At 56.5% G+C, this 21,240-nt stretch overlaps 1 protein-coding gene and 1 pseudogene across 5 annotated transcripts; one reads left to right on the top strand and one right to left on the bottom strand.

The window, feature by feature from the left end:
- The first annotated feature begins 7,271 nt into the window (after positions 1-7,271).
- On the top strand, positions 7,272-10,673 carry LOC101150224 (cytochrome P450 2F2-like; annotated as a pseudogene). The gene is made up of 4 exons (XR_008674077.1): positions 7,272-8,431; positions 8,649-8,810; positions 9,846-10,349; positions 10,539-10,673. The product of XR_008674077.1 is annotated as a cytochrome P450 2F2-like (transcript).
- EGLN2 (egl-9 family hypoxia inducible factor 2) lies at positions 10,336-19,361 on the bottom strand. 4 transcript variants are annotated; one of them, XM_031004531.3, is made up of 6 exons: positions 19,249-19,361; positions 17,098-18,174; positions 12,103-12,222; positions 11,503-11,639; positions 11,226-11,293; positions 10,336-10,961 (listed from the first exon to the last, which is right to left on the bottom strand). In XM_031004531.3, exons 2-6 carry the CDS (start codon positions 17,938-17,940, stop codon positions 10,906-10,908), a joined length of 1,224 nt encoding a protein of 407 aa, XP_030860391.1. In that variant the 5' UTR covers positions 17,941-18,174; positions 19,249-19,361; the 3' UTR covers positions 10,336-10,905. The 4 variants fall into 4 exon arrangements, with proteins under 4 accessions (XP_030860391.1, XP_030860393.1, XP_030860392.1 ...); XM_031004533.2 differs by lacking the exon at positions 19,249-19,361 and adding an exon at positions 18,873-19,053; XM_031004532.2 differs by lacking the exon at positions 19,249-19,361 and adding an exon at positions 18,805-19,042.
- Positions 19,362-21,240: the final 1,879 nt, after the last annotated feature.

Genomic DNA, 21,240 nt, shown 5'->3' with positions numbered 1-21,240 from the left:
GGGTGCGCCCAAGGACATCGACCTGACCCCGCTCAGCTCAGGTCTCGGCAATTTGCCGCGGCCTTTCCAGCTGTGCCTGCGCCGGCGCTAACGCCCCGGCCCTTCCAGATTCGCCTGTGAGCGATGAGGCCCGCCCATGTGGGTTGCTACGTCCCCTTCTTGGTCCACGGTCTGCCCCCATCCCTCTGGCAGTCACGCTGTCTTCCCTGCATGCTGTGCCTGCCGCGTGCCCTTCCCCCATCCCTCCAATCTGTACCCCGTCTGCAGGGCAGAGGCAGATGTGGCATGTCTTTTTGTACCCACAGAGCTTGTTCTATGGCACGCCCTTTTCTGGGCTTTTTGTATCATTTCTTAGTACATTTGTAATAGATTCAAACCAGTCTTGGCTGAATTAAAAGGAGGATGAGAGTCATTTAGGATGGGGAGAAGGGAGCTGGCTGCAGAGATGGAGACACTGGCTAGTTCTGCCCTCACCTTTAGGGTGGCTAGGGTGGGAGAAATTGTATCCTGGAGACAGGCTTGAAGGCAAAGGCTTTGAGGACCTGAAGCCAGTGAGGCAGAGAAACCAAGACACAGAAAAAGATAGCAGGACCAGGCGAAGTGGCTCACACCTGTAATCCCAGCACTTTGGGAGGCCGAGGCGGGAGGATCGCTTGAACCCAGGAGTTTAAGACCAGCCTGGGCAACAGAGTGAGACCTGACTCTACAAAAAGTCAAAAAGTGGGGCAGGAGGATTTCTTGAGCCTGGGAGGTCGAGGCTGCAATGGACTATCATTGTGCCACTGCATTCCCGCCTGGGAGATGGGAGTGAGACCCAAAAAAAAAAAAAAAAAAGTAAGAAAGAAAAAGAAGACAGCAGAGAGATATCAGAGAGAATATGCAAGAGATGCAGGGCACTGCAGAGAGATGGGGAAAGCAGGGCAAAGTGAGGCTAAGATGGAACAAGCACTGACACTAAATGACACTCCCTATTTGCACACTGTTCTGAATGCCTCATTTAAGTCTCCCTACTTTGCTCTGGTTTGTTTTGGGGGCTTTTGTTTCTTTTTTTCTTTCCTCTTTTTTTTTTTTCTTTTTGAAACACAGTCTCGCTCTGTCACCCAGGCTGGAGTGCAGTGGCGCGATCTTGGCTCACTGCAACCTCCGCCTCCCTGGTTCAAGTGATTCTCCTGCCTCAGCCTCCTGAGTAGCTGGGACTACAGGCGTGCGCCACCACACCCGGCTAATTTTTTGTATTTTTAGTAGAAACAAGAATTTCACCCTGTTAGCCAGGATGGTCTCAATCTCCTGACCTTGTGATCCGCCCACCTCAGCCTCCCAAAGTGCTGGAATTAGAGGCGTGAGCCACCGGCGAACACACCTACCCTATTTGTTTCTTTTATAGCCAGGGTCTCCCTCTTGTTGCCCAGGCTGGAGTGCAATGGCACAATTCAAGGCTCACTGCAACCTTGAACTTCTGGGTTCAACTGATCCTCCTGCTTCTGCTTCAGACCACCAAATACCTGGGACTACAGTCACCGTGCCTGGCTAACTTTTCTTTTTTTAATCTTTAGTAGAGACAGGGTCTTGCAGTGTTGCCTAGGCTGGTCTTGAACTCCTGACCTGAAGCGATCCTCCCACCTCATCCCCCCAAAGCACTGGGATTACAGACATGAGCCACCACACCTGGCCACAAAGCAGTATTACCACATTTTTACAGATGAGCAAACTGAGGCTCAGAGAGGTGAAGTGAGTTGCCCAAGATCACACAGAAATAGGCAGAGCTGGGATCTAAATTCAGACTCTGAGGCTACAGACACTGCACTTCTTTTTCTTCTTCTTCCTCTTCTTTTTTTTTTTTTTTTTTTTTTCCTTTTTTTAGAGACAAGCTCTCACTCTGTCTCTCAGGCTGGGATGCAATGGCATAATCACATCTCACTGCAGTTTCAGCCTCCCAGGCTCAAGCGATCCTCCCACCTTAGCCTCCTGAGTAGCTGGGACTACAGGGTGCACCACAACCACACCTGGCTAATTTACTTTTATTTTTATTTTTTGAGACAGAGTCTTGCTCTGTCACCCAGGCTGGAGTGCAGTGGCTCAATCTCAGCTCACTGCAACCTCCACCTCCTGGGTTCAAGCAATTTTTGTGCCTCAGCCTCCCGAGCAGCTGGGATTACAGGCGCCCGCTACCATACCCAGCTAATTTTTTTTTTTTAGTAGAGACAGGGTTTCACCATGTTGGCCAGGCTGGTCTTGAACTCTTGGCCTCAGGTGATCTGCCTACCTCAGCTTCCCAAAGTGCTGGGATTACAGGCATAAGCCACTGCACTCAGCCGCTAATTTTTTTATTTTTATTTTTTGTAGAGGCAGTCTCACTATGTTGCCCAGGCTGGTCTCGAACTCCTGACCTCAAGTGATCCTCCAGCCTCAGCCTCCCAAAGTTCTGGACAACCTGTGCACACTACCATGCCCTACTCAGACACTGCACTTCTAACTACTACCTTTTAATTCACAAGTCAGAGACCCAGAAAGAAAGAGGCAGACACCCTTAAATACAGAGAAGAGCAGAGAAACACAGACACTAAGAAATGGGAGGCAGGGGGAATCGAGAGAGAGAATGGAAAGAAACAGAGAAATGACCAGAGAAAGACAGATGAGCAATGACAATGGGAGTTCTGAGGACTGAGGCTCTCTCCCTCAATCCCCAGCCCCTTTTCTTTTTCTTTCTTTTTTTTTCTTTTTTTTTTTTTTTTTTTGGAGGGTTAGGGGGACAGAGTCTCACTCTGTTGCCCAGGCTGGAGTGCAGTGGCATGATCTCAGCTCACTGCAACCTCCACCTCCAGGGCTCAAGTGATTCTCGTGCCTCAGCCTCCCTAGAGTAGCTGGGATTACAGGCATGCACCACCATGCCTGGCTAATTTTTGTATTTTTAGTAGAGATGGGGTTTCACCATGTTGGCCAGGCTTGTCTTGAACTACTGGCCTCAAGTGATCTGCCCACCTCAGCCTCCCAAAGTGCTGGGATTACAGGCATGAACCACTGCACTCGGCCCTCCCACCCTCTCACTGAAATTCTCTGAAATTCTCCCCTTTGGGATGAGGATGACAACCCCAGGCATGTACCCTCCCAACCTGGGACCCGACCTAATACCCTAACATCCTGCTGACAGTGGCTGTTCTCGCTGGGCAGGCATCCCAAAGCACATCAAGCCAGATTCAGGCAGAGTGGAACTGGCCCCTCAGCCATCAGTGGAGGTGGCCTGGGAGGCTCTACCATGAACGAGGTCTCCCCAGAGTGATGCAGAAACTGGGACATGCTCTGCTGAGCATGGGGCTTACTGGAGTGAGGCTTATAGGCAGTCCCCACATGGGGATTAAGGTGTCAGCTCTTTAATCCCCACACTGTTCCCATCACAGGCTGACCAGAGTCTGCCCCAGGACCCAGCCAGGGACACAGAGGTCAGGGGAGAGAGGGAGAGACAGAGAGACTCAGAGGTCCTGAGAAAGACAGGCAGAGAGAGATGATGGAGAAAAACACGTGAAGACACTGAGAAGAGATGGAGAGGAAAAGGAAGAGACAGATACGCAGGGATGGCAAAGAGATCCTGGAAAACAGAGACCGGGAGGAGAAAGACAGCCACTGAGAAAAGGGAAAGACAGCGATGTCCAGAGAGAGGAAAGACAAAGAGACCCTAAAGCAAAGATAAATAAAGAGAACAGAAATGAAGAGAGATAGAGAGACCTGAGAGAAAAAGAAAAAGGGAGGAAAAGAAAGAGAGAAACAGAGAAATCCAGTCTAATTACAAAGAGAGAGAAACACCAAGGCAGGAGGATCACTTGAGCCCAGGAGTTCGAGACCAGCCTGGGCGACATAGTGAGACCTGGTCTCTATAAATATTTTTAAAATTAGCTAGGCATGGTGGCACGCACCTCTAGTCCCAGCTACTTGGGAGGCTCAGGTGGGAGGATCACTTGAGCCCAGGCAGTCATGGCTGCAATGAGCTGTGATGGTGCCACTGCACTCCAGCCTGGGCAACAGAACAAGACTGACGGAAGGGAAGGGAAGAGAAGAAGAAAGGGAAAAGAGGGGAGGGGAGGGAAGAAAGAGGCTGGGCACGGTGGCTTATGCCTGTGATCCTAGCACTTTAGGAGGCTGAGGCAGAAGGACTGCTTGAGACCAAGAGTTGAAGACCAACCTGGCCAACCTAACAAGACCCTGTCTCTATAAAAAAAAAAAAAAAAAAACAAAGAGAAGTAGGGAGGAAGAAAAATTGGGTATTCATTCAACAAACATTTACTAAGTGCCTACTGCTGTGCTGAGCACTACTTTAAGTGCTGGGATACAGAAGTGAACAAGACAAAATCCCTGCTCTGGAAGAGCTGACATTCCAGAGGACAGCCCACCCGAGCAAAACGGAGGAAGAGTCGGAAGCTGGGGAGAAACCAGAAGCCATAATAAACAGGATCCATTAAAGCCTGTCAGAGAGGGTGGGTAGGGCTGGGGGAGGATGCGGCTTACTGTGCCCCACCACACTCCCGCTGTCAGTGGAGTCAGCAGCTCTGAGCAGGGGTCCTGCCCCACAACCCCTGTCAGTCACCAGGTTCCAGAAAGGCTGACAGGTAGGAAGACCCAGGATAGGGGAGGACAGAATATGGAGGTACAAGGGGGTAAACATGCGGAAAGGCACGCTGAAGAAATGAGAGGCACAGAAGTGCCAGGCTGAGACAAAGGGAAGCACAGACTGGGGGAGATACAGGGAGGGGAAGACACAGACATACTGAAAAGAGAGACAGAAAACAGACACAAACAGAGGCAGAGACTGAGAAAAAAGAGAGATGGGAAGAGACGGAAAGAGGAGAGAGAGAGATGAACACAGAAACACAGAGACTGGGAGTGAGGGAGGATGGGCGCGCTGGTTCACAACTATACTCCCAGCACTTTGGGAGACCAAGGCAGAAAGATTGCTTGAGCCCAGGAGTTGGAGACCAGCCTGGGCAACACAGTGACATCCTGTCTCCTTAAAAAATACAAAAATTGGCCGGACGTGGTGGTGTGGGACTATGGTCCCACCTACTTGGGAGGCCGAGGTGGGAGGCTTGTTTGATCCCAGGAGGTTGAGGCTGCAGTGAGCCATGATTGTACCACTGCACTCCAGCCTGGGGGACAGAAGCCAGACTCTGTCTCCAAAAAAAAAAAAAAGAAAAAAGGAAGGAAGGGAGGGAGGGAGGGAGGGACAGAGGGAGGGAGGGAGGGAGCAAGCAAGACTGAGAGATGAAACAAAGATACACAAGACCCTCCCAGAGACAATGCCAGTCCTAGGCTCTGCACAGTCGTCCCCCCCGCCCACCATCTCCCCAGGTCTGGGCCCTGTGCCAGGCACTTGGAGGAAGGCTGGATATGGCCAAGCAGGGACAGGCAGGAGGGTGGACCACATTCCTGAACAGTCTGTTTCAAATACAGCCCCAACCTCACTGCTGCCACCACCGCAGCCCTGGCCCATCCAGGCCAGAGTCTGCCCCCTCTAGCCCATGCCCTAGGATGGGGGTTGGGGGGGATAGATGAGAGAATGAGGGATAAGTTTGTCTGTCATCATGGCCTGGCCTCAGACAGGGACTTGGGGGACTGGATACCAGGGGGTTCAGCAGCATGGGCACAGAACATTTGGGGGCATCTGGGAGCCAGTGCCTTGGGGATAGAGATGGTAGATTCAGGGCAGGACATAATATGGAGGTACAAGGGGGTCAACATGCAGAAAGGCACCCTGAAGAAATAGAGGCACAGAAGTGCCAGGCTGATGGACACCCAGAAGCCAGGGAAATTGAAGGCAGATCTGGGGAACAAGCATAGTACACAGGGTCCTAAGAGTAATGGAAGTGACAAGGGCTCAGGTGTGAGCTCCTAGGAATCACAGGCACAGAGCACAGGAGTGCCAGGGGTGTCTTTAGAAGTGTATTTGAGCCAGGCGCAGTGGCCTGTAGTCTCAGCACCTCGGGAGGCCGAGGCAGGTGGATCACCTGAGGTCAGGAGCTTGAGATCTGCCTGGCCAACACGGTGAAACTCCGTCTCTACTAAAAATACAAAAATTAGCCAGGCCTAGTGGTGCATGCCTGTAATCCCAGCTACTCGGGAGGCTGAAACAGGAGAATCTTGAACCTGGGAGGTGGAGGTTGCAGTGAGCCGAGATCCCACTGCTGCACTCCAGCCTGGGCAACAAGAGCGAAACTCTAAGAAGAAGGAAAAAAAAAAACAAAAAAACCCAGAAGTGGTGTATTTGAGAGTCGGTGTGTATTTAGGAATCAGAGGTACAGGGTACAGCGTTCAGGGGACCCAGAGGTGTCCCGGAGATTGAGGAATACACACCTACAGGCTAAGTAAATTGGACTCAAAGGTGCTAGGGGCTCAGGAGGGTGCACCTGTTGTCCAGGTGTGTTGCCATGAAAATGCTGGTGCACGAAAGTTGCTAAGTAAGACAGGCTGAGGCAGACACACAAAAAAAGCCAGGAGGAGCCAGGGCACAGTTCCACTAGGGCTGGGGGCGGGCTGGAGACGTCGGGTTGGGGAATCCATGGAATGAGCAGCCCTGAGATGCCCACTCCTCCCACATCGGGTCTCTGCCCCTGCTCCACCCAAGACCCCTTGGAAATCAAATAGAGGTGCAGGCGTGGAGAATTGCAGCCATGATGATCGCGGGTATCGCTGCGCTGCTGTTGTGGCTTCTGGTGCTGGTGCTGGCCGTGGTGGGGGTAAGGTGGGTGCCGCGCTCAGATGCGGGGGTCCCTACCTCCCTGGCCCAGGCCGCTCCCATTGCTGGGGAACTTGCAGCTGCAGTCCGGAGGCCTGGACCGCGCGCTCCATTCCCGACAGGAATGGGGGAACGGAATTCTGGATTCGTGGAGGTGGGGCTGGGGACTAGAACTCCTCCTGAATGAAGACAGCTGAGGGCTTGTACTCTATGATCTTGAGGAAGGACCGGAAGGATGAGTGCTCCGGCCTGCTGAGTACTAGGAGAGGAGAATAGGGAGTGGAGAGCCTGGGGCCGGGACACTGGGTCGTAAGGAAGGAGCCCAGAGCAGGAAATCAGGTTGTGGAAAGAGGGGAGCAGGGGTTCTCTGTTCTCCTGGTTCAGGGTGGGCAGGCTGAGTACTGAGGGCCCAGGGGACGACTCTGAGGGTGCCGGAGGCTGGGAAGCTTGACTTCTAGGTCCCAAGGGAAGAAGGAAGTGGGGGCCTGGACTCCCGCATCTCAGGGAGGAAGGAGCTGGGGATCTGAATTCCTGGGCCTGAGGAATGAGGGTCTGAGACGAGGACTCCCGGGTCTGAAGGAAGAGGGAGCTGGGGGCAATGGCTCCGATGAGGAACCCTATGGGCACCCGCTGAGCACCGGCTACCCGTAGCTCTCCGGCCGCTGGGGCCGGGTGTTCACAGTGCGGCTGGGCCCGCGCCCTGCGGTGGTGCTGTGCGGCTACGCAGCGCTGCGGGACGCGTTAGTGCTGCAGGCGGATGCGGTCTCCGGCCGCGGGTCCATGGCAGTCTTCGAACGCTTCACACGCGGAAACAGTGAGGCCCCGGCGCTGGACTTGCCGGCCCGGACGCTCCAGGCTGGGCGGGTAAATAAATGGTAGAGGTGGGCAAATGGGGGCGGGGCCTAATAGAGACTCCAGCTAATGAGGTGCAAACGGCCGAGAGAGGGCGGGGCGGCGCTAAAGCGTAAGGTTAGAATGGAGGTTCATCCTGCAGCCAACAGGAGAGAAGAGCCTAAAAGTCAAAGCCCGAGAGCCAGCCTAGGTCAGGGATCGAGCCCAGCAAAGGCGGGGCCAATGTGTGGATAGGGCACTTGGAGGTCTGGTAAAGAAGCAAAGCGAACAAAGCCGGCCGCAGGAGTCGGAGGCCCCTAAAAGGATGTAGCCAGTGACCCGGCGCTTCCTGGATAGGGCGTGGCCGGCTCCCGGGCCCGCCTCCTTTCCCGTCCCCACCACAGGAATCTTGTTTTCTAACCGGCCGTGCTGGGTGGACACTGCGCAATTTTGCACTTGGAGCGCTTAAGAAGTTCGGGTTGGGTACGCGGACCGTCGAGGCGCGCGTCCTGGAGGAGGCGGCTTGTCTGCTAGACGAATTTCAAGCCACCATTGCTTCGGCCTGGCCGGGAGAGCGGAAGGGCCTGGTGTGGGAGAGTCCCTTGCACTGCCAAGACGGGGCCACGGGAAGGTATTTAGGTGGAAGAAAGCCAGTAAGCCCATGGGGCTGGCTGGGGGCAGGACCACGCGTTATGACCACCGTCCTGTTCCTACCCCCAGGAGCCCCGTTTGACCCCGTGCGGCTACTGGATAATGCTGTATCCAATGTTATCTGTTCTTGTCTTCGGGAACCGCTATCGCTACGGGGACCCGGAGTTCCTGAGGCTCCTGAACCTCTTCAGTGACAACTTCTGCATCATTAGTTCCAGATGGGGCGAGGTGAGAGGGCCGGCCACAATCTTCACTTGGTGCGTCCAGCCTTATGCCAAATCCCGAGTACACAGACCTACCTACAATGGATCATTAGAATGGGACAGATTCCTGGAAGAGTTCTAGAACATCCAGTATCAAAGTCCTAGTCCAATCTCCCTGTAGGGAAACTAAGGCCTAGTGGCCTTGTGCAGGGCCCATGTTGAGACAGACCCTGTCTCTCCAGATGTACATTTGCCCGTCTCTCACGGACTGGCTCCCGGGCCCGCACCACCGAATCTTCCGAAACTTTTCGGAGCTGCGGGTCATCTCTGAGCAAATCCAACGACACTGGCAGATGCGGCAGCCAGCGGAGCCCCGCGATTTCATTGATTGCTTGACCAGATGGGTAAGGCGTGGGTCCCAGCTCTCTCAACTCTATCCATGCCGCCCACCAACAGGTGACTGGCACGCGGCAGCACATCTCCTATGCCCACAGTAACAGCAGGACCCGGAAAGCCATTTCCAGGAGTAGACGTCAGTAATGACGACGCATTTTTTTTTTTTGGCGTCACCGAAACCACGAGCACCACCCTGTGCTATGGGCTCCTCATTCTGCTTAAGTACCCAGAGGTGGCAGGTGTGCAACCCGGAGAGACCCAGAATTGGAGGCTGCAGTTTGGGGATGGCTGGAGGGTCCTGGAAGTGCGCAGCTCACAGCCTCCCCCGGCCTGAGCCAAGGTGCAGGAGCTGGATCCTGTGGTAGGGTGGAGGCCCGCCCCAAGCCTGGACTATCGCGTGTGCCTGCCCTACACCAACGCAGTGCTGCTCGAGATCCAGTGCTTCATCAGCGTGGTGCCCCTGGGGCTGCCGCGCACCCTCACCCTCGACACCCACCTGCACAGCCACTGTCTGCCCAAAGGTGCCTACTGAGTCTGGGGATCCCATGCGCGACCCGGGTGCATGAGATCAGCCAGAATCAGCAGGTGTGTGCTGTGCAGACCAAAACACGATCAGTTACCCCTGGAGCAGGAAGGCAGCTCTGCCTTCCCTTAGGCTTTTTGTTGTTGTTGTTTGAGACGGAGTCTGGCTCTGTCACTCAGGCTAGAATGCAGTGGCATGATCTTGGCTCACTGCAACCTCCACCTCCTGGGTTCAAGCGATTCTCCTGCCTCAGCCTCTTGAGTACCTGGTATTACAGGCACCCACCACCACGCCTGGCTAATTTTTGTATTTTTAGTAGAGACAGGCTTCGCCATGTTGGCCAGGCTGGTCTCGAACTTCTGACCTCAAGTGATCTGTCCTCGGCCTCCCAGAGTGCTGGAATTACAGGCGTGAGCTACTTGCCCGGCCTATTCCCTTGGGCTTTTAAAAAGCGTCTTGGATGGAGGTGGTGCAGGTGCTCACCAAGCCCGCAGGTAACCCAAGTTGCATGTATCCCCAGGGCACTTTTGTGATTCCCCTGCTTGTGACTGCGCACCGGGACCCCACTCAATTCAAGGACCCAGACTGCTTCAACCCTACCAACTTCCTGGACAAGGGCAAGTTCCAGGGCAATGATGTTTTCATGCCCTTTGCCTCAGGCGCAGGCAGAGGAGGAAGGGGACCAGCCTGGACTGGCTCTGGGGTGCCTGGTGCTCACTATGCACCTGTGTACCCGGCAAAGCGGATGTGCCTGGGCATAGGCCTGGCCCACTCGGGTATCTTCCTATTCCTTACGGCCACTTTACAGAGGTTCTGCCTGCTCCGTGTGGTACACCCTGGCACCATCAACCTCACCTGCAGTGCACTGTCCTGGGCAGTGTCCCCCCAGACTTCCAGCTCCAGCCAGTGGCCTGCTGAGGTCAGGCTCCACTATGGTGGGCTCACTGGCCCTCAAACCTCCATACCCTCCTCGGTCAATAAAGGCCCTAAATTGCAGATGGAGTCAGATGTGTGCAGCTCTGAGGTAAACTTTTATTTCTTGGCTGACAGGACTTCTACACCCATGCTCCTCCTGGCACCTTTTACTCTGCCCAAGCAGTGGCAGCCCAGTCCAAAAGGTGCCTGCCATGGCCAAAGGGGTTGGGGAGTCACTTCACATTCCAGGCTGGAGGAGTGAGAGGACTTGGGGGTACTCCTCCCACCCCATTGCCAGCAAGAGGCCATGACTCACCTCAACCCCAAGTCCTGCATCCTGGTGGGAAGTGACAATGCCTCCTCCCAGCTCTCCACACCTAATGGGGTCATGACCAGACAGGGTAGGACCCAGGCCCCCAGCTTCAGTTGGTAACGGTGGCCTCCAAGGCTGCCCCCTGTCCAGGTGACAACCCCAGCCCCCATCATGGGGCAGCAAAGGTCTCTTCTCCTCCTTGGTCCTCAGCAACAGACAGAGCCCTCCACGCCAGGCAGGACAGAGGCAAAGTCAGAAGCAGCAGCGGTGGCAGGGAAGGAGCAGCCAGCACAGGCCCAGGGCTCTCCTGAAGTCATTTAAGCTGTCTGCCATGCGGCTCTGGGACTGGCCACTAGGTGGGCGTAGGCGGCTGTGATACAGGTACTTGGACACCTTTCTGTCCTGATGCTGGGGGTGAGAAGGGACAGGAGACAGTGAGTCATCAGGAGAAGGACAAAGAAGCCAAGGGAAACCTGGGGAGATGGGGAGAGGACCAGGAAGAAATGGGGCTCCTGTTGGGGTACCAGGAGAGTGGGCTGTCTAAGGAAGGTGGGCAGAGATGAAGAAAAATGAGTGGTGGGATTTAACAAGAGGCTGATGAGGGGGATGGGGTGGCATCAGGCCCAAGAGGGCCCACAGAATAGGAAGGACTGAAGGGAGGGAAGCAGGTACCTAGCTGATACTTGTCTTTGGCTGCTGCCCGCTCCTTGGCATCAAAATACCAGACAGTGATGGCGTACCTGGGGACCAGGGTGGTTGGACATTAGTTTTCTGCAATTCCAGCTACCATATCCACACACACTAGGCGGCCATCCTTTCGAGCCACCCGGTTCTGCTCCCACCTAGGCCCCCTCTCAATACTTCGTCGCTCCCTAGTCACTCTGAGGCTCTGACAGGACATTGTCACAGGGGGAGCACCTGGGTGCGTCTCCAGAAGTACAGGTCATACCTGGTGGCATAGGCTGGCTTCACCTCGTGGGGGTTCCGCCGGTCAGACCAGAAAATGAGCAACCGGTCAAAGAGTGGCTCGATGTTGGCTACCACGGGCCGGCCCTCAGGGAAGATCTGCAGCAGGCCGCCATGCACCTGGGGGCAGGCCAAAGGATGAGGCTAGCTGGTACGGCCAGGAGCCGCTGCCTCCCATGGTGCCCCGGGAGCCCACTAGGGGGCGCAGCGTCTGCCTGCATCACTCCCTCCCACCCCTCGGGCTCTCAAAATGAATGACAACCCAGAGACTGCATCACCATGGAGATGGGCAGGAAGCTACTAAAGACAGGAAAAGGGGGAAAGTGTTCATTACAAGGGCGGGTGGGGCTGGGCAGATAGCACCATTCCCGGAAAGAGGGGAGTTCCCACCACACAGTCCGCTAGAGAGGAGGAGGTGCCATTTCCCAGGAAGAGCCGGCAGATCGCACTGCCCGCTGTGTGTTGAGAAGAGAAACAGGAGAATGCCAGAATCTGGGCTGAGAGTGGAAAATGGAGTGGACGCATGCCAACCCCGCCCCAGCCCTAGCCCCAGCGCCACCCTCACCCTCACCCTCACCCCTACCTTAACGTCCCAGTTCTGATTCAGGTAATAGATACAGGTGATGCAGCGCCCATCGCCGTGGGGATTGTCAACGTGCCTTACGTACCCGAGCCCGTTGCCTGGGTAACACGCCACCATGGCCTGGCAGGGATGGAGGGAGGTAGGTTTACTGGGGCTAGGCAGGCACATCTTAGAGAAGCAGCCATGAATTACCTATTTTCCCACCCCTTCTTGCCCCATCTTCCCCTTGACTCCTTGGGTCAAGGGTTCCAAGCTCCTGCCCCAAAAGACTTTCTTTTTCAGCCAAAATCCCATCCCCAAGTCCATCAGAAACCTCAGCTCCTGGGCCTCAAGAGCCCACTCCCTCCCAACACACATACCTGGGGCCCGGCACCCAGCTAGGGCTCAATTAGTAAGAGAGTTTGATTTGTTTCAAGATACCCCAAACCCCACCTCAGCCATTTCAGTAGAATAATACCAATTTAAACATTTTCAGGTGTGCAAGGAGGTGGCCTCACAGCCCTAGACCAGGAATTCTTACCCTTGGCTGTGGAGTGGAGCCCCCTGGGGAGCTCTGAGGTTCTGAAGTACCTGGCCTAAGGAACGGCCTGAAACTGGTAAAGCTTCCCAGGTAATTCTACCATGCAGCAATGTTAAGAACTGCTGCCCTGGACTACAAAGAATCCCCACTAAATTATCTGTCCCATAGACATCCGAACAGGAGCCAAAACCTACAGTCTGAATAGAAAGACCTAATTCCAACTCCAAGGATAATTTGCTGGGTAACCCTAGCCAGTTCCAACACCTGAATGGGCCTCAACTGCCTGATGTGTACAGCAGGGGTAATAAACACTGCTGTTTACAGCGGTAGTAATTAATCTCTCTGAGAACATAACTTGGGAGGTTCTGGACCCCCAACCCCCGGAGATCTAACAGGACTCATTGCAGGGCTTGGTTTCTCTGTCTACAGGGTTCTTTCCTCTGCCTGACAGTTGCCACTCCCCTGACCCAGCCCTACCATGCTGTAGCCAGGGCCCCGGGATGTTTGTCATCAGGGAGCTGGCAGAAACGTGGCTGAGAGGTAAACGAAATGGCCCAGCCACTTCTGCAGACACAATTCCCTGGTTCAAGTCTCAGTGCTGCCACATGAGCTGTGGCATCAGGCAGGTGACTTCCTGGTCTCAGGTTCCTCATCCATGGATCCAATGGAGCTCACAGCTATTTCACAGGTTGTTGTGGAACAAGTGAACAAGATAACAAGTGTCTGGGAAGACAGCCAGCACAGTGCCTGCCACATGGAGAACTGGAGCACAGGCTGAAATGCCATTAAAATTTAAAAATTTTAAAAGGTCCCTGTCCCACCCTCTGCCCAAAGTCACTGCAGTGGCAAGATGAGGTAGCAGACAAAAAGGGGAGGACTGGCACAAGGACCCTTCAACTTCTCCCCAGCCTGGACCATCTGTCTTGACCTCTCTGCCCTGGTACAACTCTGCTGGCGTCCATTCCCCACAAATGCTCAGCTACACCTATGGGCCCGGCCCAGCAAGACAGTCCCAAGATAAACATTCACGATCAAACATCAGTGGCCACTGCCACAACAGGATGCTTGCCAAGCACGCACACCACGGCAGGCTGGGCTGCTTCAATCCTCACCCTCCCCAGGACGCCTCCCAACACATTATCCCAGGGCTCACCCTCTGTGGTGGATGTTAAGCTGCTCTGCATTAACCATGTGCACCTCATCCACCAGACCTTGCCGTGGAAAGAGAGGGCTGCCACCGTCTACTGCCACCTAGCAGTGGGAAGCTGACAACCTTCTCTCTGGCAGCACCAGAGTACAATTAGTGAGAAGGCCCCCAGGGAAAACCCTAACCGCTACACTTCAAGGTTCAGGAAGGGGCACCTTCTTTGCACTGCTCACTCCCTATGGAAGGGTTGGCACTCTGAGCAACCACCTCACTGGGAGAAGAATTTGGCCATGGCCCAGGAGGCTTAGAAACAGTGAGTTACTGACTAGAGATGGGCAAGGCCTCCCCAATTAGGAATCCAATCAGAGATTACACTGATGATGCACGTGGATGGGTGGCAGGGAAGGGGTCCAGTGCTGCACCCTCTTCCCACAATTCATCCCCACACAGCAGCCAGAGCCCCTCGTCTCCAGGTCTTCACTCCATCCCAAGAAAATACAAATTCCCAACCACAGCCTCAAAGGCCCCCAACCTCATGTGCCTCTCCCATCACTCTGCTCCACGCCTCAACAGGCTGAGCTCATCGCCACCACAAGGCCTCAGCACTGGCCTGGGACACTTTTCCTTCTGACCCTCTTTGTTATTCAGGATTCAGAGACCAAGGGTCACCTTGAGTACTCCGGCTGATTGTCCGTTCCACTCCTAGCAACATGGCATCAACACAGGCACCTGTTTACCTAGTACTGACCTGGAAGGCAGCCACAGGGAAGCCCCTGGGGCCAGGTTGGTCTCCCCAGTGCCCAGTGCAGTACCTGCAGACTGAGTGCACTGCTCTGGGCCTCCTCTGCACCCCAGCCCTGCTATGTTCCCTCCTGCTCTGTACATTCTCACACAGCACCTCCCACCAAGCACACGGGACTCACACAGAAACAGGAACCTGCTCTTTAGGGCCCCACCCTTCCCCCACATATACACACCTTGGGGGTGAAAGCATCCTCTGGCCCCAAGGAAAGTATCTACTTCCTGCCCTCACAGGGGAAGGCCTCAGGAAACTTGCTCTCCACCCCTCCCACCTAGGGGAGGGACAGGTGGGACCAGGGCCAGGAGACCAAAGACTTAAAGGCTATTGGTGACAATCTGCCTGCCAAGAGCCCCACCCCCACTACACACACACCCCAGTCAGAAGCCTGTGACTGTCCCACCTCCAAGCTGCTCTTCAAGGAGCAAACCAAGCAAGCTGGACTCTCCCTGGGGTCCCCTCTGGTAGCCCTTGCTGCCAGTGGGAGTCAACTCTCTCCCACTTACAGGTCAACCGAGCACCTGTCCCCAACCAGGGAGTTGGGGGAAGGAAGGATGACACAGGAGCTCCACTCAGAACGACTAAGAAGCGCGTTCCCACTGGCTCTAGCCACACTGGTGATCCATGTCCCCACGGCAACTGCTGCAGCCCACCTGAGCACCCCACACCCTTACTCTGGAGTACAGGAGAGAGTCCAGATGGGGCCCGTCTAAAAGCGGGAAAGCCTGGAGTTGCTGTCTCACTGGGGAGGGGAGGGCTCCTCCCCTATGTTCTCAGTCCAGCCTGGCCTGTCCTTACTTCCCTAGGACAATCAAGGTCACCTAGGGCTAAAAAAGTCCAAACACTCCCCTTCCCCAATCCTCGCTGGGGCCCTGTCCCCAACCACATAGAAGGTGGGCACCAGAGGCACCAAAACACAAGAGATCTTCTCCTACTCTCCCCTCCCCAAACTGCCAGACTTGCTGGGGATGTAACCTGGTTTTCGTATTCCGTGGATCAGCAAATTGAGGCTCAGAGCAGTGTCCCATCTGGGCCACTCAGCCCTTCTGGTCTCCCCCTGACGAGGACGACAGCCAACCTGGGGTGAAGATGCTGAGCCAGGGAGGCCACTGATCCCGCCCGCACAGGAGCCAAGCCCAGGGAGGGGCCGGCTCTGGCTCAGCTATCAAGTAACGGGAGGGAGAGGGAAGTAGAACAAGTTCCAGCTGGGGTGGGGAGGAAACAGGCCTTGGCCCCGGGGGAGCCCTGGTCCCTGAGCCAGCTCCAGCCTGAGAGGAAAGCCACACAGAGGCAGAACCCAAGATGGGATCTGCAGGAGGAGGCAGAGGACATCAGGAGCTCAGCCTCACGCCTGCAGGGCACAACACTGCCCGTGCCATCAGCCAGCCAGGCATCACTGTGTTGAGCAGTGGGCACTCCCCACAGGGCTTGTCCAAAGGACACCAAGCCTTGGACTCAAGGCCAGGCCCCCACACCACCCATGAAGACAATGATCCTGTCAGCAGCCCGGAAAGGCCCTGTGGACCACTGTCCTGTGCTGGGCTCCTGACCCCAGGTTCCTGAACAGGCAGCTGGAGGCCATGAGGCCTTGACAACTGCCCGGAAACTCCAAGCAAATGAGCATTTGTCTTAAGAGAGGATCTGTGGCCTCTGACAGATTCTCAAAAAGACCCAGGCTCCAAAATACCATTAAGAACTACTGTTCTAAAGCAAAAAGAAAAAGGGACTAAGAACAAACACATAAAGGCAGAGGGAAGAGACAGACATGGGTAGGGAGGAAGTGACACACAGGACAGGGGGAATGGAGGGCAGGGACTGCGACAGGGAAGGGTGGGAGACATGGGGATGAGCTCCACCTGGGCCAACAGGCAGCCACCCAGTACCACCCCCAGGAGACTGTCCTCGATGCAGATGCCACAGTGGGGACCCAGGGCACAATGCAGTCCAGGGCCAAGCACTCGGCCCAGCGGGCGGCACCCCTTTCCTTCCCTCAGCCCAGGGCTCACTCATCACAGCCACCCTCCCCCTTCTGCTTCTCCTGCCTTGGAGACAGGATGGATGGACTAGAAACACGCGCCAGCAAACAGGGATGGACGACAGAAGCACAGGGAAGGATGTGGACAGGGACAGACAGCAACAGAGAATGGCCAGGTGAACTGTGTGCCTATCTACATCCCCGTGCTTGGTCTGGGGCCACAAACTGACACCAGGAGGCCATGAACCCCACCAAGGTGCACGCTGTGAATGTCAGCAGCTCTCATGAGTTTCTTAAGAGGGTTCCTGGCAAAGTCAAGAACCACTGTGGCTCCAGGACAAACTCCTAGCTTATCAGGTGCACACATTAAGGCCCATAGGGAGGATAAAGACCCCCCCAAGTCCCCACAAGTGAGCATACCCACTCCACTGAACTGCCTAAACCTTCTGTGACCTCCCAGAAGCCTGTCTCCCAACCCACTGTGCTCATAGCACTGAATGCTGCAAACCACAGTGCTGCAAAGCCCCTCCAAAGAGGCCCCCACCTAGCCTTACCTTGGTGCGCCCGTTGATGACATAGCTGCCCAGCCGCCCTGCGCAGTGGCGGATGACGGCGTCCACGTGGGCCATGAGGGCACCAATGCTTCGACAGCCTGGTTCATGGCCTTCCACCCAGGCAATCTGGTCCCCACGGATGCTGCGCGGCGGGATCGCCCTCTGGCTCACTAGCTGCCCGTCTCGCAGGCGCCCACCCCGTTTGAGGGCCTCCACCTCGGCCAGCACGCGACCGCCCAGTGCTGCCCCCAGGAAGCTGTCCTTGACGCAGATGCCGTAGTACCGCATGCAGGGCACGATATAGTCCAGGGCCAGGCGCTCGGGCGCAGAGGGCAGCGCCTCCTCCACCAGCCCAGCACTGGCCTCACCACTGCCACTGCTGCAGCTGCAGCTCATGCCACCCTCCCGCTCTGCCTCCTGGTTCTCTTGCCTGGCCCAGGGCCGTTTGCTGGGTGAAGGGGCATCCCCACCATCCTCGGCCCATTTCCGTTTGGGGGCCTCAGGCCGTGCGCCCTGGGCTGCCAATCGCTGGCACCCCTTGGTGACCAGCGCTGCAGCGCCTTCACTCTGCAGCGGCCGCAGCTCACCACCACCCTGCCCGCCAAAACCGTCCCGAAGAGGGCTGGCAGTGGTAGAGGTGGCTGTGGCTCTGGGGGTCCCACTCCCTGCCGAGGCCTCACTAGGCACTCCTGGACAGTGGTAGGAGGGGAGCAGGGGACAGGGCAGGTAACTCTCCACTCCCATCCTGGCCCGGCCAGGCTCAGGCTCCAAGGGCTCTGACGAAGACCCTGGTAACTGAGGGAGAGCCTGACTTAGGGGCTGCGGCTGGCACGGGCTGTCCATGGCAGCAGTGTCTTCATCCCCCGGGCATGGAGGGCACCGCCCGGGCCCATGGTGCCACCCTCCTCCGCCTCCTCCTCCGCCTCCACTTGATGCAGCTGGGGGCCACCGGGCCTGGCGTGGGGCAGGGTGAGGCAGGGCAGACAGCAAGAGCTCTTCTCGTGCCCTGGGGGTTGCTTGCTGGTCCCCAAGTCCTCTGCCGTCCCTAAGGGCTTGGGAAGGGACCCTTCAGGGTGGCTAGAGAAAGAAAAAAAAAAGGGATGTGAGAGAAACTATAGACAGGCAGGCACGGGAAAGCCGGGATGGTATGGGCAGGAGTGGGGAAGACGACCAGGACAGACTTGACTATAGAGGCCCCCCAAAACCTGAGGCCAAGTCGGGGAGAGGACCCTGAGAATCTGGAGGTGCGGGAGTCCGCTGACAGATAAGAGGCAGTGATAGGGAGAGGCTGGAGGCCAGGGGCTGGGTAGATGACGCTAAGACAGAGGACTGTGGTGCAGGTTGTGGGACGCGGTAACCAAAGACAGAAGAAGGAGGGCTGGAGTAGAAAAGGGTGGTGTGGAGGGGTGGGAAAGGAGGGGGTTTGGAAAATAGGAGGGACCTGCCTCGGCGTTCCAGAAAGACACAGAGAAATGTGGGGGTTCCAGGGAGAGTCAGGGTGGGGGCGGGGGGGTCAAAAGACAGAGGAAACTGGGGAGTCCAAAGACAAAGAGAACGAGGGGCCCAGAGACAGAAAAACAGACCGGAGGGAAGCTGGGAGGGAGGACCCGGGGCGGAGCGGGGCGGTGGGGTCGACCCGAGTCCGACGGGAGGAAGCCGGCCGGGGGCGGACACACGCCCAGACGGAAGGGAGGTCCCGACACTGACCGACGGGAGGGGCCCTCGGGGAGAGGGTCCGCGGCGACAGAGGGAAGGACGGAGGAGGGTGCACGCACCCGGAGACAGGACGAGAGATAAAGGTGCCCCCATCTAGGGCACCCCAACGCCCCCAACCCGGGGCAGGCCCTGAGGCCCCTTCTGAGCGCAGTAGGCGACAGGGGCAGGGCCTAAGGGTCGCTCGGACCCCCTCCCCTCCCCCTCCACTCGGCCTCCACCCGGCGCGCGCTCCCCGCCCCCACCCCAACCCCCCCAACGGCCGGCACCCAACGTAACCGGCGCGCGTCCCCTCCCCCGCGCCGCACCCACATCGCCCTTCCCGGGGTCGCCCCGGCAGGCCCCGGCGCGCGCCCCCACACCCCGCCCGGTTCGCGCCGGCGCCCCGGCTCCGGCCTAGTCTCCTCCCGCTCCCTTCTCGCCCCGCGACCTCCTCACCGAGCTTTTTCCTCCGGCCCCGGCGCCGCCGTTTGTGCCAGCCGCCCTGCGCCGCACAGCGCGCCATACCCCGCCCCCACCGCGCGCGACGCCCCGCCCCGCCTCGCCCGGTGGGCACGTGACCGCGCCCCGCGGAGTGGACGGCGCCTGCGCAGGCCCGAGCCGCGCGGGGCGGGGCGGAGCGGGGCGAGGAAGTTCGGGACAACCCCCCTACCAAGGAGAAAGGAAACAGCAGTCCGTGGCCGACACGAGGGCCATTTGCATCCTCCGCCCCGCCCCCTTTGCGCGGGAGGGGGAACGCAGTGTGAGGGGCCGGGTCTGGGAGGGGGCGTTTCTTGCATTTTGGAATCAAGTGGCGTCGGCGGGGCGGGGCACGCAAATGATGTGATTTACATGGACAGGCCTACCCGCCCCCCGCCCAGCGCGGGGCACCGAGTTCGGCAGCGCGGTGCGCGTGACTTCATTTACATGGTCAGCTCCTCCTCCTTCTCGCCGTCCAGGAACGGGGGTGAGAGACGGAGAAATGGCTACGCAGTTAGTTGAGAAATGTATGTAAATTCGCACGTCAGTAAGTAATTTACATAAGTATCTTTTATAACGGAGGCAAAAAAGTGCGGGATGCCCTTCAGAAAAGGGAACGCGGACTAGAAGGGATGTGCAAATGTGTATTTTCAAGACCCGCTCCGGCCTGCCCCCTCGGGACGATTGTGGGAATCAGAATAAAGAACCAGGGAAAGTCTGGGCAACAGAGTGAGACCTTATCTTTACACAAAATTAAAAAATGAAACAAAAAAAAAATCCACGGAACGCTACGCAGAGAAGACATTTGAATGGCCAGCTGGGAACACTTTAGGAGACTAAGGAGATAAGGTCATTTTGAATGCCCCGCCCGCTCCACCATTGCTCTGGAGAGCTGGGACTCAAGGCTCCCGCCGGGTCGGTGAAGGCCGACGTGGAGATGGGAGGGCGACGAGCAACTGGGAGTGTCCTCAGGGGGCTGCACCAGTCCCCTGCAGGCCACCTGAGGGCGTAGGGCGGTTCGCGTGAGCACAAGGGCATGCATACTGGTATCCACACATGTGTGAGGATTGCACAAAAGCCCGCAGTCCTCAGGGCACACACAGGGTTCATGGCCACACAAGGGTGTTTCTAGTTTAGTTTTGTTTTTGAGATGGGGTCTTACCCTTTTGCCCAGGCTGAAGTGCTGTGGCATGATCATAGTTCACTGCAGGCCCAACCTCCCAACTAAAGTGATCCTCACACCTCAGCCTCCGGAATAGCTGGGACTTCAGGTGTGTACCACGACACGTGGCTAACTTTTTCTGTTTTTTATTTTTGTAGATAGGGTCTCTCTGTGTTGCCCAGGCTATAGTCTCCAACTCCTGGGCTCAAGTGATCCATCTGCCTTGGATTACAGGCATGAGCCACCACGCCTGGCCACACATGGGTGTTTAAAAGGAGCCAAATTCACACCAAAACACACACAGACCTCGGGGTACACATGCACAGGCACACACGCAGTAGTGAGTCACTGCCTCTGACTCTCAGGCATCAGACATGCACACACCGGAGGCCCACCTATAGGTCCAAATTCCCATCCCCTGGCCTTGATGTCCCAAACAATACCAGCCTCACCAATACAATGACCAAGGCCACAGAGCAGTTACGGCTGTCAGCATCACACACAACCAGCACACATTCCTATAGACATCATCCCATATGCAGGTACTGGAAACATGTACACGTCACAAACACAGGGACATCAGCGTGTTTACACACGTGAGCTTAGAACACAGATTGTCACAAACTGTCCACACAGTAACAAACTCCCTCCCTCCGCAACAGGCACCTGAGTCATCATGCTTGGTATACCCCACACCATGTCCAATCAGGAAACAAGGCCCCCAAGGCCAGGCCCGGCGGCTCACACCTGTAATTCCAGCACTTTGGGAGGCCAGCGCCGGCGAATCACCTGAGGTTGGGAGTTCGAGA

This window comes from Gorilla gorilla, chromosome 20, assembly GCF_029281585.2.
Source record: "Gorilla gorilla gorilla isolate KB3781 chromosome 20, NHGRI_mGorGor1-v2.1_pri, whole genome shotgun sequence".
Lineage (NCBI taxonomy): Eukaryota > Metazoa > Chordata > Mammalia > Primates > Hominidae > Gorilla > Gorilla gorilla.
This window is presented reverse-complemented; position numbering and strand designations above follow the sequence as displayed.